The 13,692-nt window shown below is 52.0% G+C and overlaps 1 protein-coding gene across 7 annotated transcripts in view; it reads right to left on the bottom strand.

Annotated features, from left to right (window-relative positions):
• RGS3 (regulator of G protein signaling 3) overlaps positions 1-13,692 on the bottom strand; it is a 139,400-nt gene that overhangs the window by 68,175 nt on the left and 57,533 nt on the right. For all 7 annotated transcript variants that reach the window (XM_042913214.1, XM_042913216.1, XM_042913220.1 and 4 more), the window contains 3 exons: positions 8,834-9,030; positions 6,233-6,316; positions 781-892 (listed from right to left, as the gene is read on the bottom strand). In XM_042913214.1, the coding sequence (XP_042769148.1) occupies positions 781-892; positions 6,233-6,316; positions 8,834-9,030 (393 nt within the window). The remainder of the gene's footprint in view (positions 1-780; positions 893-6,232; positions 6,317-8,833; positions 9,031-13,692) is intronic.

Here is a 13,692-nt window from a genome sequence, read left to right as displayed (position 1 = left end):
CGCAGCTGGGTGGCGACGGAGTGGGGCACGCCCATCGGGGTTCTGTGTGGGGAGTGGGGGCGGCAGCTAGCACGGCCTGGGCACCTGGCGTGGGCCGGGCATTCTGCATATGACCTAATGTAATCTTTTTTTTTAAGTTTTATTTATTTTTGAGAGAGAGAGAAAGAGAGAGCGCATGTGCATGAGCAGGGGAGGGGCAGAGAGAGGGAGACACGGAATCTGAAGCAGGCTCCAGGCTCTGAGCTGTCAGCACAGAGCCCGACGTGGGGCTCAAACCCACAAACCATGAGATCGTGACCTGAGCCGAAGTCGGATGCTTAATCCACTGAGCCACCCAGACGCCCCTGACCTAACTTAATCTTCACAGCAACCTACTGGTGGCCCCACTTGCATGTGAGGCAACAGGCTCAAAGAAGTTGAGTAAAACTTGCCCAAGGTCACAGGTGGTGAGGGGCAGGGCCCAGGTTTAAACACAGGTCTGTCTGAGTCCAAAGCTCTTCCCACTCCACTCCACGGCCTCCCTGAAACGTGCCCGGGACAGAAACCTCCCAGCAAAGCTCCGGGGGTATGGTACAGCCTAGAATGGAAGGCAGGTGTCGGAGAGCCTGGCAGCCCGGGGGCAGGGCCTGACTCGACTACACATGCTCAGATGCCCCATGGCTGGCTGGCAGCCCCACTGTCGGAGGCACTGATCCGAGCTGGGCATCGGAGCTGCCACCCAGAGTAGTGGGGCTCGGGGCAAGTGGGAGGGAGTCCGGGGCATCTCGGGTCCACACCTACCTTCCTGCAGCTTCACACTCTGGAGGTAGAGGGGGTTCCTCAGGACGTTGCAGCGGCCCGGCTCATCTTCCTTGGTGAAGAGCAGCAGATCCGAGTAGGCAAATAGCGTCACCTGCATCATGAAGGAGCAAACACAAGCGGCTGTTCTGCTGTCCCAGAGGCCAGGAGCCACAGCCTCCCCAGGATGTCTGGGCAAGGGGTCCTTGTCATCTCGGGCAGAAGTAGACTAGATCAGACTCTCAGTGTGGCGTCGGCCAAAGGCAGACACCTGATCCGCAATCAGACTTCCCCTTCTCTCTACGGTGTTCTACACCCCCACTCCTTATAGTGGGGAAAACAGCGTAACACAAGACCCTCACCTTTGGTGGCAGATGGCCCCTGCAGGTGTCTCCACAGCCCAACACCCCCCCCACCCCCAGGCCATCTTTCTGCCTAACCGCCCCTGGAATCTCCAGCCCAGTGCCACTGGCTCACTGCTGGCTTGGAGCCACCCGTGAGCTGAGGGATGTTTGCACATTTGCTCAGATTCTCCTCTAAACGTCTGGCTGAAAGAGCACACTGCACTTGGAATCAGAAGTCCTGAGGCTCCTACCCGACTCAGGAGCCGTGGAAACTTGGTTAGGGTCCCTGAACCCTCAGCTTCGGTTTTGTCATCCATATAGACACAGGACAGCCCCTGCCCAGGTCCCTCACAGGCTTCTTTCACGAGCCCTGTGTAGACTGTGAATCGAAGCATCATGCAATGTGAGTCCTTGCTGTCACATTCCTCGCGGATAATTTTAACTGCATTAATGCATAATCGGTTCAAGAAAAAGCCAGTTACTTACGCGCCAGTACAGACATGTATGGAACTTTTATCTCTTTTTTATGCACTAGCTGCTCCAAAAATAAAGGAGGAAGCTATTTTTAGACATTATAGGTAAACCAACAGGCATGCTCAGCATAGTTTCATGCTAAAAAAAACCCACTTGATCCCCAAATGCCACTGAAGATTACACTGCTCTCTGTTTCGTAAATCCTGCAGTGGCCTTTAGTTAAAAGCAATAAAGATCCAATTTTACATTCTCCGAAGAGGCCAAAATATTATTAGTTATGTGAACTTCCCTTGGAGGTGTCAAAACCTGACATGTCACTTCTCGTGGGGTAAGCAGAGTCAGCCAGAGGGCTTCGCATGCATCCCCGAAGGCTACAGCCAGCGTGTACTGGACGGTTGCTGGAGTTTAAACAGTCAACATGTTGACATTTAGCTATCAGACTGTTAACAGACCTAACAGCTCCACTTCTGATGCCCTCTCCTACAGAAATACTTACGAGGATATATTAATGTGAAACCAGAAGGATGTTCTCAGCAGCATCTTTGCAATAAAAAAGTAAAGAACACAGATGCCCATCAAGAGAGGGTGGATAAAATAAGTTATTCCCCCCTTCCCATGGTAGAATTGTATGCAACTGTGAAAAGAATAAAGGAAAGCTGTCCGGGCAGAAATTGCGTGGGCAGAGTGCCCACCCTGCACTATGTAAGTCAAATAGTGCAACGTGCAAGAATGCCTCCAGTTTAGTCCAATCTTGGACTGTCAATTTGTACTTTTGTCTATAATACTCACCACCACACTCTTCACTCTGGGGAGTAGAATTCCATACATTTCTGTTTAATTTGCACTGTATTGCAAGAGAGTCTATTACTTTCGAGATTTAAAAATATATAGGGGCGCCTGGGTGGCTCAGTCGGTTGGGCATCCGACTTCGGCTCAGGTCATGATCTCACAGTCTGTGAGTTCGAGCCCTGCGTCGGGCTCTGTGCTGACAGCTCAGAGCCCGGAGCCTGTTTCAGATTCTGTGTCTCCCTCTCTCTATGCCCCTCCCCCACTCGTGCTCTGTCTCCCTCTGTCTCAAAAATAAATAAACATTAAAAATATATAAATATTTTTCAAAGGACCTCTTGGCTCCTTGAGCACAGTGCAAACAGACATTTGAAGGCATCTGGGTCACAGAGACAAATAGGGGTGTCCTTGAACAGGAGGCTCCCAGTGGCTCCAGCTTCTCCAATGGGGACCAAATACAAGAGCTCAGGAACCCTGGGCTGGGAGGGATCCTGGAAGTGACTCTTTCCAGCCCCCTTCCAGACCATAGTCCTGACCCACCACAGCCGAAAAGAAGCTCCCATCTGTTCAGTTCTTTCTTTCTGCTCAGTGCGTTTTCACTTGTAAATAACATGACTGCCTTTATTTATAGATGAGGACCCTGCAGCTCAGAGAGGTTAAGTGACCTGTCCAAGGCCACACAGCTAGGGCCATTGCCGAGGTCTAGCTGACCCCAAAGCTTTCACTATACGGAGAGGTAGCAATATGCCTACAGCTGTCCTGCCCCTGAATGTGAAAGAATCCAAACAGAGACCAAAACAGAAAAGCAAAGGAGACCAAAACTGAAGTCAAGGGAGGGGAAGAAGATGATCTAAGAGCTGAGAAGGATCTGAGGGGCTGATTCTCTGAGCAAACCTAGAGGCTTTCCCACTACAAAGAAACCTGGCAGTCACCTCCAGACCCATGGGGAAGCTGGTCGGGGAAGGGTCGGAGGAGGTGGGCTGTCAGAAACCTAATAAGTCAAAAAATGTCCCAGGCTCTGAGAGAGCTGGGTGGACGGCAACGGGAGAAGAACCACAGGCAAGGTGAGAAAGCTCTAGGCCACTACTCTGGCCCTGATTCCCAGAGCTGAGAATGTGGTCTAGACAGGAAGTGATTAAGGCATGAATGAAGAATTTCCCCAAAGGTCGGGTCAGGGAAAGGACAGAGCTGGCACACAGCAGGAGGCAGGGCAGAGGGGCAAGCGTGCCAGGGGAGGGCAGGTGGGCCTCTCTCCCAGGTCACCAGCACCGTGCTGGCCTTCCTCCAACAGAACCCACGGTGGAGTGATGCCCATCTCCACGGCCCAATTACCCCACTGCCTTCCACAAAAGGCCAGGGGGGCTGCCAGGCGTCTTCCCCACACAGGTTCCAAGGGCACATCTGTTTTCCCAAAGGGTCAAGGGTTGAGAGATTGCTTGGTTAGGAAATCCTTGCGACTTGGAGGGTCACTTCTCCCAAGCAGCCCTAATCAAGTTTTCTCTGGAGATCTTGCCTAAAGGCAGGGTTTGCCGAAAAGACCTCAGTGCCTTAGTTAATGGTAAACTCAGTGAGTCAGTGCATAAAGTGAGGGTGTGTCAATCCTGTGCCCCTGTGACCTCTAGCACGGGGCCTGACTACACAGTAGATGCTCAACAGCTCTTGTTTGAACGTGTAAGCGAGGCTACTCCAGAAGGCTGATTTGATCTCAGGGCCCATTAATCAAGTGTGTGACTTCTGGGAGGAGGTATGATGGGGGGCAGCTCAGTGCGATACTGCATCAGCTCACAGACGTTAGCACGCAGGAGGACGCTTGGAGAAGAGATGGGAAGAACAAGGAGGAACATGCCAGGAATAAACGTGAGGGCAAGGGAGAACTCTCTACAATCTAGCACTTTCCAGGAACATAACCCATGCCTGGAGAGGCTGCCTCTACAGATCCAAAACTGGCTGGAAAGCCATCAGCTGGAAAGTTACAGGGAAGCCATCAGAACGGGCAACTCCTGAGGGCCCAATCAATGCTGCAATTCTACAAACTTATCCAAGCCCCTCTTGAATTGGTTTAGACTTTTGACCTCAAGATACCAAGATCCATGTATTTGCTTCCTAGCATATTTCATGAAAAAGACATATATTTATTTTACTTGTCTTTGTATCGCTTCTTTCAATCTTCAAAAGGGATCTCTGAGCTCTAAGGTACCGAAGATTCAGTAGACAAAGATTTTCTGGACAAACTGTGACTATAATCAGACTGTGGCTCCAACCATGTGCTTCCCAGTCTGTTTTTAAACAAACGTGCTGGAGGCAGCATGGGATCATGAAAGTGCTGCTGAGCCAGAGAGCAGAGACCCTTGAGTTCCAGTTAATCTCCCTAGAGCCTCAGCTTCCTCATCTGTAGAATGGGGACAACTGCGCCTCTCAAGAGGATACTGCAAGAGCTAATTTAAGATCTACTATGTAAAATGCGTGCACAGTGAGAATACACAGTAAGTGCTCGGTGTTTGAGCACCTAATGGCAAGAGGACAAACAAGAGAGCAAATCCAGACATACGTGTGTATTTCAGGATGACTGTCATTTCTGCCTTCCTCTGGGTCTTGTGGATTTACAGCCACACCTCACTTTCGGACCGTTGGCCACCTGACTTAGCTCCACCACACTTACTCACCAAGCACAGTTCCAAGTGACTTCTTGTTCCTAAAACTCAAATCCCCCCTCACCAAGACGAAGTTTTACTCTCTCACACGCAATTCAGAAGATATGCAAAGGTTCCTAAGAAAGGTCCCCATGAGGAAGCTCAAAGCCCGTGTGGGAGAAATAAGCATGCAGTCTCCCCAGGGAGTTCCCGTGAAAAAGAAAACACTCATTTGGAACATATGAGTTCTGGTCCTCTTGTTGAACACACACACACACACACACACACACACACACACACACACACACAAGCAGCCTCCTGCTTAGCCACAATTACACATAATGTCCCAGAATGCCAGAATGCTGAGGTTGAACGGGCCCTTAGAGACCAGCCAACCACAGCTGCCTCTAATACACACACCCTCACTGTTCAGATGAGGGCACGGAGGGAGGACGGAGAAGTCAGGAGCCAGCCAGCAGCAGAACAGGAGCTGGCTATATGCTTCCTGCCTCCTCCAAGTTTCCTGATCATTCTACCACCCCAAGCTGTCACTCAGCTCAGCCAAGCCCCACTGCCGGCCTGATGAACAGCAAGCCCCAGGTAGTCCAGTCAGATTCCAGGGCTCCAACTTCTGTGCCACACAGACTTCACAGGACTGAGCCGGCTCTGGGGATTGTGTCGGGGAGGGAGATTCCCCCAGTTAGAGACAAGCAGAGGCCGGCTCCCAGGAAGAATGGCATGATCTCCACACCCAGGCCTCGGCTGGCAGAGCTGGAGCCCAGAGGATTTGGGATTCGGGTTAGTACGGACCCAGAAAACCTGAGTAAGTGATGTTCCTTCAAAAATCCTCTTTGGCTAACAGCTCTAATCTTCTTACCTACAAAGTCATTCATCACAGCTGGGGTGAACTGCCATCTCTCCTGCTCCTTGGGGGAAGTTGGCATAAACAATGGGATGTCTTGAGGGGCTGGAAAACTTTCTAACCATCAAAGATGAACCAGACAGCTTTGAGAGGTAGTGAGTTCCCCATCGCTGGAGATGTACAAGCAAAAGCTGGGCAGCCATTCGGTAAGGAGGGGGATGGAAGGGGAGGAGGGTGGAAGACTTCAGGATTTTTCTATCCTGAGACTGTACAATTCTAAGACCACCAGGAAGAGAAAAGTTAGGGGCCTGGAGGATGCCGGTGAAACCCCACCTGGGAAACACGTGTGTGAGGCTTACCTCGACAGCCTTGTTCCTCCCCTCGTACAGCAGCAGCTCCTCAGACAACAGGAGTGTCCGGGCAGGGTTACAGAGATCTAAAGGCTGAAAACAATGTGGGCAGTTCAGAGAAGTCCAACGGAGATGGGGTGTGGGGAGAGGCAGCTTGCCAGAGCCAGCCACAGAGAACCCTCTCAACTGACAACGAGAAACCTCCAGCCTCCCCCCACCCTGGGAGCCCAGACGCCCCCTCACACACAGGTGGAAACAGAAAGACAGATGCTCTTGTCCTGAGCGGAACTGGTGCTGCCACCCTCCCCACCAAGCCTCACTGTAAGAGCCACACTGTGGCAGGAAGTCCGACCACATGTTTAAGCCCTCGCAATCCTTCCCCCAGCTCCCTGACTACACTGGGCTCCAGGGCCCTGCCAGGCCCCACTCTCCTCCATCTGTCCTGTTCAGGCCTCATGGGAAAGTCCCTGCTGCCAGGCCCAGGCTCTCAGGACACCTTCCTGAGAGCCTCATGCCAGATTTGGTCACTTAAGTCCCTTCAGAGCCAGGCCAGTCCCTGCTTGAGTTAACGGACTCCTTTGCAGCCGTCAGTCCCCAGGGACCAATTCCCACCCAGAATTCCTACCCACCCCAGCATCCTGCCTCATACCCACTGAGGAGCCCTTTGCCCAGCCCAGAGAAAGCTCCCTAAGATCTGGATTACCCAGCAGGACTTATTCTCTGTGAATGTATATTTATAACGTGGCTTCCGGGTTACCTGAACCAAGCAAGGTGATGGAAGAAAGATAATGGGACAAATGTCATCTATACACAACAACCTGGATGGATCTCACAAGGAACGTGAGGCAGAAGAAGCAAGGCCCCAGAAGAGGCCAAACAAAACATGTGACCTGGGAAAGTACACGTAGATGGTAAAAGGAAGGGAAAGCCAGGAAATGACTAGTGTGGAGTCAGGCACTACGATGAGGAAGAGACATGTGCAGCCTCTGCAGTGGCAGCAACGGCCTGTAGCTGTCCCTTCGTGGACACCTGCTTTGCAATTATTCGTTACTATACTGGTTCACGCGTTGGCTTGTATACTTTACAATTTAAAAGTTGTTATAATGTTTTGAAAACGAATTTTAAATTTTTTAACAAAGATCTTAAAATGAAAGTGAAAAAGAATCCCTGTGGATGCCAAGACCTTGGTGGTTCCATCCTGAGAAAGAGAAAAAATGAAAAGAAAAGGCAGGAGTCATCTGGGGAGAGGTAGGTCACCTGCCAGTGATGTGGTGCATCCTGACAAAGTGTGAGTTCTAACGTCCACTGGACAGTGACAGTTCCGGAATGGGATGCCAGGGAGACCAGAGAAGGAAGGCATGGTCAGAAATGAGGCCCTTGGGGTGGGAGGGTTGGGGCGCCTGGGTGGTTCAGTCAGTTGGGCATCCGATTCTTGATTTCAGCTCAGGTCATGATCCCACGGTCATGGGATCGAGCCCGCATTGGGGTCCGTGCTGAGCCTGGAGCCTGCTTGAGATTGTATCTCCCTCTACCGCTCCCCTGCTCTCACTCTCTCTCTCTCTCTCTCTCTCTCTCTCCAAAAAAACAAAAACAAAAATGAAAAAGAAGCCCTTGGGTCTATGTCATCTCTATGTTGCTGATGAAGAGGACCAACTAACACAATCTTTCTAGAAAGCAATTTGTCAATATATATAAAGAGTCTTTAAAATGTTTATGACCCATGACCCTGTCATTTCACTTCTAAAGATCTCTTCCACGGAAAATAATCCGAGGGGCAGGTCACAGGCAAGGACTTTCATCACAGAGTTGTTTACAATAGCAAAGGAAGTAAACAGAAGAATATCCAAGTAGAGAACCAGTTAAAGACAGATGGTACGGCCAGAGAATAGAATAGTGTGCAATCACCTCAAAAGAAAGGCTCAGAGAGAATTTAGTGATGTGGGAAATGTCTGTGCTACAATTTTCATTTAAAAAAGGCAGAAGGATAGAAAAATGTGCAATGAGATCGGTTTAGCTTTCTTTCTGAAACGTGTATATGCACACACAAAAGACACCTAGATGTTCACACTGCTGGTGTCTGGGTGGTGGAAGACACGAAGGTTTGGAAATGGGAAGGAAGAGAAGGAAGAAGCAGAGGGAGAAGCAGGAGAGGGGAGATGTAAATGAATCTTGGGCCACCAGCGAATCCTGGAATCCTGGCCAGGCACGCTTGTGAAGACCGAGGAGGCCAGACAAGATGCCAGACCTCAAGGCTCTCCCTTGGCCATTTCCAAACAATGAACCACTGGATGAGCCAGAAAGCAGAAGCCTCAGCAAACAGGCCCCGTGACAATGCAACAAATAGCTGGAGTGTGCCTGTCCTGGCCCCAGAGAAAGGGAAAGTCAGGAAAGGGAGCAGGGAGAAAATCCTCCTGGTGCTCAGCTTCCCTGCCCCCACCCTCCTGGAGACCTCTGCCCCCTCAGTATAACCCCTAGAATCCTGAGCACCTACACTCTTCTTTCCCCAAAGGGGACCCTCCTGGAACGAGGCACCATCCCCGAACCCTGGGGCAAAGGACCCTCCTCTTTCTCATCTCCTGAGGGAGCCCATGGGGCCAGCTACTAGCTCACCTGAACAAAGACCGGGAACACCAGGACCTTGGGGGCCAGGGTGACATAGGTGCCATAGCTTGAGTGTGGGGTGTGCGGCCTCATGACCGGGCAGTTCTGGTAGTTCCCATGGCCCTTCATGGTCTGCACTGTCTTCATCAGCCGGGACTTCTTCCCCAGGCCTGTGTAGGACTTCCCTTTACTGGGACCACCTGATTCTGTGGAACAGAAATGGGGGACCATGAGCCATTTCCACGCAAAGCCATCCCTGCATCACCTGCAAAGACATCCTTTCCGCAGAAATGGGGAACACAGACTCAGCCAGTCCATCACCATTTACTGAGCATATGCTACATGCAGGGCCCTATGCAAGGTACTGGGAACAGAGCGGGGCCTCAGAAGGGCCTCAGGCCTCAAGGAGTTCCCTCACACTCTAATGGGAGTTACACATAAACAAGCAACTCCAGGACTCAGATGGAGCTGGCAACCACCAGCTAGGCTAGGGGCACCGTCCAGTGTCCAGAATCCGAATCAGACTTACCAGTTTGGCCTCATACTTTTCAAAATTGGGAAACCTCTCCTATTTGAAAAATCAGACGAGCTGACCTCACCAGGCCCACGGTCCCACGTAGAAGCATCCGTCAGTTGGACTGCCCTGTGTGTCAGATGCGTGCTCTCCCTGCCGCCACCATTCCCACAGCTCCCTAGACATGCCCAGCACAGCTCACCTGTTACATCGCCCCCCAGGTCCCTCGGACAAAGGGACTGGAGGTCCAGTGGTAACCTGGGCTTCCCCAGGCTGTATGGGAGCCTTCTCTCTATTAGCCACGGGGGCGGGGACGGCCTGGCTCACGTAAGTCAGTCTATAATGAGCTGTGCACCTGCTGCCCCAGGTCTCGGGAAAGAGCGCCAGCTCTGAAGCCACATGGCTGTGCCCAGACCCCTTTCCTCTCTGCTTACTAGCTTGGTGACCTTTAGCCACTCACTTCCCCCACCCTTAGAGACTTGCTTTCCTCCGCTGCAATAATATTACCAAGTTCAATGGGTTGCTGTGAGCATTCAATGAGATGCTCCAAGTAAAGCCCCACAATGCTGCCTGGAACCCGGTAAGTGCACCAGAAAAGTTAGCTGCTAACTTATTGTGGCTCTTGCTGTTGTGGTTCCTCCACTTGGAAAAGCAAGTCAATCAGGTGCCCCACAGGCTAAAAATCCTAGGCTTCACTGCAGCCAGAAGATACTATGGCTGGCCACCAACTCACCATTATTCTAATCAGGAAAAGGAGAGAGAGAAGGAAGCACCTTCAGGGAAGAGAGCAGAAGGCTGCCCAGCAGGGGACACTGCTGGACATACACCCCCAACAGAGCAAGCAGTAGCAAGCAGGTCTTTCTCGTGCCCTGTCCACCGGGTGGAGGGGCAAAGCACAGAGTAGCTAAAAAGTCAGGGATTCTTAGGTGTGAGCAGGTAGGAAGCCAACTTCAGATCCTCCTGCTCTGCATACACCTGGGCCCCCTCCGAGGGGCTCCTGCTGCCTGGTGGGCAACTGACCTGGATGCCTGGCCCATGTCCCAGGACCCAGGTCCCTTTCCACCACTCCCCTGTCCTGGCAGCCAGGGGGCGAACAGGTGGTCTGACCCCAGCTACCTCTGGGGGAAGTTCCCCACCAACGCGAGGTCCATGGCCTCAAAGGAAAAAACTCAGTTCGGAAGATTTCACACTTATTTCCTCCGCCCACCGCATGCCCCTTCTCCCCGAGCAGGGTGAGAAAAACAAGTCAGCTCCCCCATCACAAGTGACCACCCATCACAGCCATAACTTGGGGGCAGGACTCAAACCATAATAACTTAAACCACTTCCTGCCTCTTTGAGGAGTGGCTTAGAGAAGAGTAGAAAGGGTGGGGGAAGGGGACAGATGCATGGAACTAGTTAGCTAGCTCCTACTCTGATCTGGCCATGGACCTCAGCCCCAGGGGGGTCTGTGCCCTTTGCTGAAAGAGCCCATCCTGGGTCTCAAGAACTGCACTGGATTTGAGCTGGTCAAGAAACTTGAACTTGAGCCCTGGCTCCCCCAGACTCTGGCTGTGCAACCCTGAACAGTTTCCTTCCTCCTCTGAGCTAGAGTTTTCTCCTCTGTTAAGTGGGGCTGGTGGGGGGCTCTCACGACAGGCCTGAAGGGAAAGGGCTTCATGAACGGTACCAGAGTGGGGTGCACAGGGGATTATCACAAACCCAAGCCAACAGATAATAGACGCATCGGGGCTGGTGTTAGGACAGGGCTGCTGGGCCTCAAACCATACTGTGAATGAGGTCACAGGGTCAATCTGAAACTAGACAGTCTATCTGAACATGACCAAGCCTAGACCAGAGATGGCAAAACCACACAAGGCTGACAAGTGAGGGACTGGGGCAAAACAGACCAAAATTAAAGGGTACCATTTGCTGATGCCAAAATCTGGGCCCTGAAGGTCCAGTCTCAGGCTTGTACAAGAATCTATGTCTTCCCTTCCCTAGCCCAGCTGCACACACAGGGTCGTCACAGCACCTTCACCTTGGGCCTACAGAGCCAAAAATAAGCCGTGTGACATGCCTCTGCCTTCAGGTAGGAAAAGTCTGCTTAGCCCCATTTTATAGACCAGGCAACTGAGCCCTGGAGTGGTTGGGTGACTTTCCAGGGACATCTGGCCAGTTTATGGTACAAAGCAAGATCAATCCAACTATGCAACAGTCATGCCTGGGAGCCCCATCTCCACACACCCTGGATCACCTGTGATAAATGGGCATGGCTCTCCAAAAAGGATCCTCTAAACTATCTTTTTTAAAAAAACAATCCAGTTTGCAACGGAGCTGCTGAGCTCTGCAAAGTCAACCCCCTTGACTTCCCACCTGCTACCTCTTAACATCCTCTGGTCCAAGTCCCGACATCGCCCCTTTTTGCTAGGACACCTGCTTCACTGACCAAACACAGTAAGTACTCGGCTTTGCTCTGGCTTCCGAGGCGAGCCCTGGCAGCCATCCCACTCTGGCAGTGGAGAATCTGAGGCTGGGCCCCTTCGAAGGGCAGGGGACAATGCTGAGGGCCCCAGCGGCCCTGGGGAACATGCCAGCTACAAGCAGCAAGTGCCCTGGGCCTCGGAATGGTACCAGATCCCGTTCAACTCTGGACGGCTCCATCCTGCCCCATGAAAGGAGCCTGTGCAGCCCAACCAGAGGAGGAAGCACAAGTCGGCACCGCGGTGACAGCCCCAGCCTCTGGAGAACCCCAAGTGTGTTTAAGGAAAGGTTCAGTTTCACCCCTTCCTCTGAAATCCAGGACTTGGGGCCATGAAGACTTGATGGTTGACAAAGAGAAAAGATGTTCTTGTATACCCAAAAAAACTATCGTCATGGAGAATAAACGAAGGAAGGTCAATTCTTAATACAACGCGTTCAAAAAGCCACCGTTGTTATTAACACCGTCATCATGTCCTTACTTGTCCCTCTCTCTCTCCACATCTTTGATGACCGGGCCCTTCTTGGTTCACTAAATCTGTGGATACAGGTTGGGAGGACACCAAGAGGCATCTCTGAGGCCAAGAAGGAATCAATCCCACACCACCAGCCCACTGCTGGCAACACACCCCTCCAGCCCCCTTCCTCTGTGACCAGCCTTCCAGCCCTAGAAGCAACCAGCCAGCGTCATTCTCCTTTACTCAGTCACTCAGCAGAAATTGTACTGAGTACCTGCTGTCTGCCACACCCTGGGTCCGGCACTGGAGACGCAGAGATGGGGCGGCCCAGGCCCTGCCCTTAATGAAGTCACCATTTAGCAGTGACATCTCCACTCTAACCTAATGCGCTGACTAAAAGCTTTTTAAGAACTCAGTGTTGAATAACTATCAGACTCCTCTCCAGAAGGAACGCAGATTCATTTCCAACAGACCAGGCCTACCCACCCGAATGGCCTACCCTGGAGAGAATGAAGATGCCTTCCATCAGCAGCTCTGGGCCTGATGGGAGCCCTTTTCCCTCCCGAAAGGCGCAGGTACTTTTCCAAGAACCTGCTACCAGCCAGCATCAACTTCACGCCGCTGTTGGGGAGGGAGGCAAGGAAGCGAGTTTGCAAGCGGCTGGGAAAAGGCCCCTCTCAAGGAAGGAAGTCAACAGGTATTCCGTAGGTGCTAAAGGGCTCAAGCATAGGACCACCAGGCAATGCTGGTCACAGCTTTCCAGACACCAGCTGGACTCCAGTCAGCTGGACCCTGGCAGGCACGTAGGCACATTCCCTATAGGAGCGCCCAGTCAGCTGCGGCACCAAGACTGGTATCTCCCTTCCTGGGAGAAGGACCTGGGTTTTTTGTGTTTTTTTAAGTTTATTTATTTATTTTGAGAGGTGGGGGAGGGGCTGTGACAGGGGGAGACAGAATCCAAGCAGGTTCCTCGCAGTCAGCGCAGAGCCCAATGCAGGGCTCGAACTCACAAACTGTGAGATGGTGACCTGAGCCAAAATCAAGAGTCGGTCACGTATCCAACAGAGCCAACCAGGCACCCTGAGAAGACCCTGGTTTTGAGCTCAGCTTCTTTCCCTGGATCTTAAAAAATAGGGACGGGGGTGGGACGGCGCCTGGGTGGCTCAGTCAGTTGAGCATCCGACTTCGACTCAGGTCATGATCTCGTGGTTTGTGGGTTCGAGTCCCACGTCGAGCTTTGTGCTGACAGTGCGGAGCCTGCTTGGGATTCTCTCCCTCTCTCTCCGCCTCTCCCCCAACTCATGCTTTCTCTCCCTCTCTCAAAATAAATAAACTTTAAAAAAAGATAGGGTCAGGGGCGCCTGGGTGGCTCAGTCAGTTAAGCCTCTGACTTCGGCTCAGGTCATGATCTCGTGGTTCACGAGTTCAAGCCCCGT

Source organism: Panthera leo, chromosome D4 (genome assembly GCF_018350215.1).
Source record: "Panthera leo isolate Ple1 chromosome D4, P.leo_Ple1_pat1.1, whole genome shotgun sequence".
NCBI lineage: Eukaryota > Metazoa > Chordata > Mammalia > Carnivora > Felidae > Panthera > Panthera leo.
Note: the sequence above shows the minus strand (reverse complement) of the source record. Positions and strands in the feature narration are given on the sequence as shown.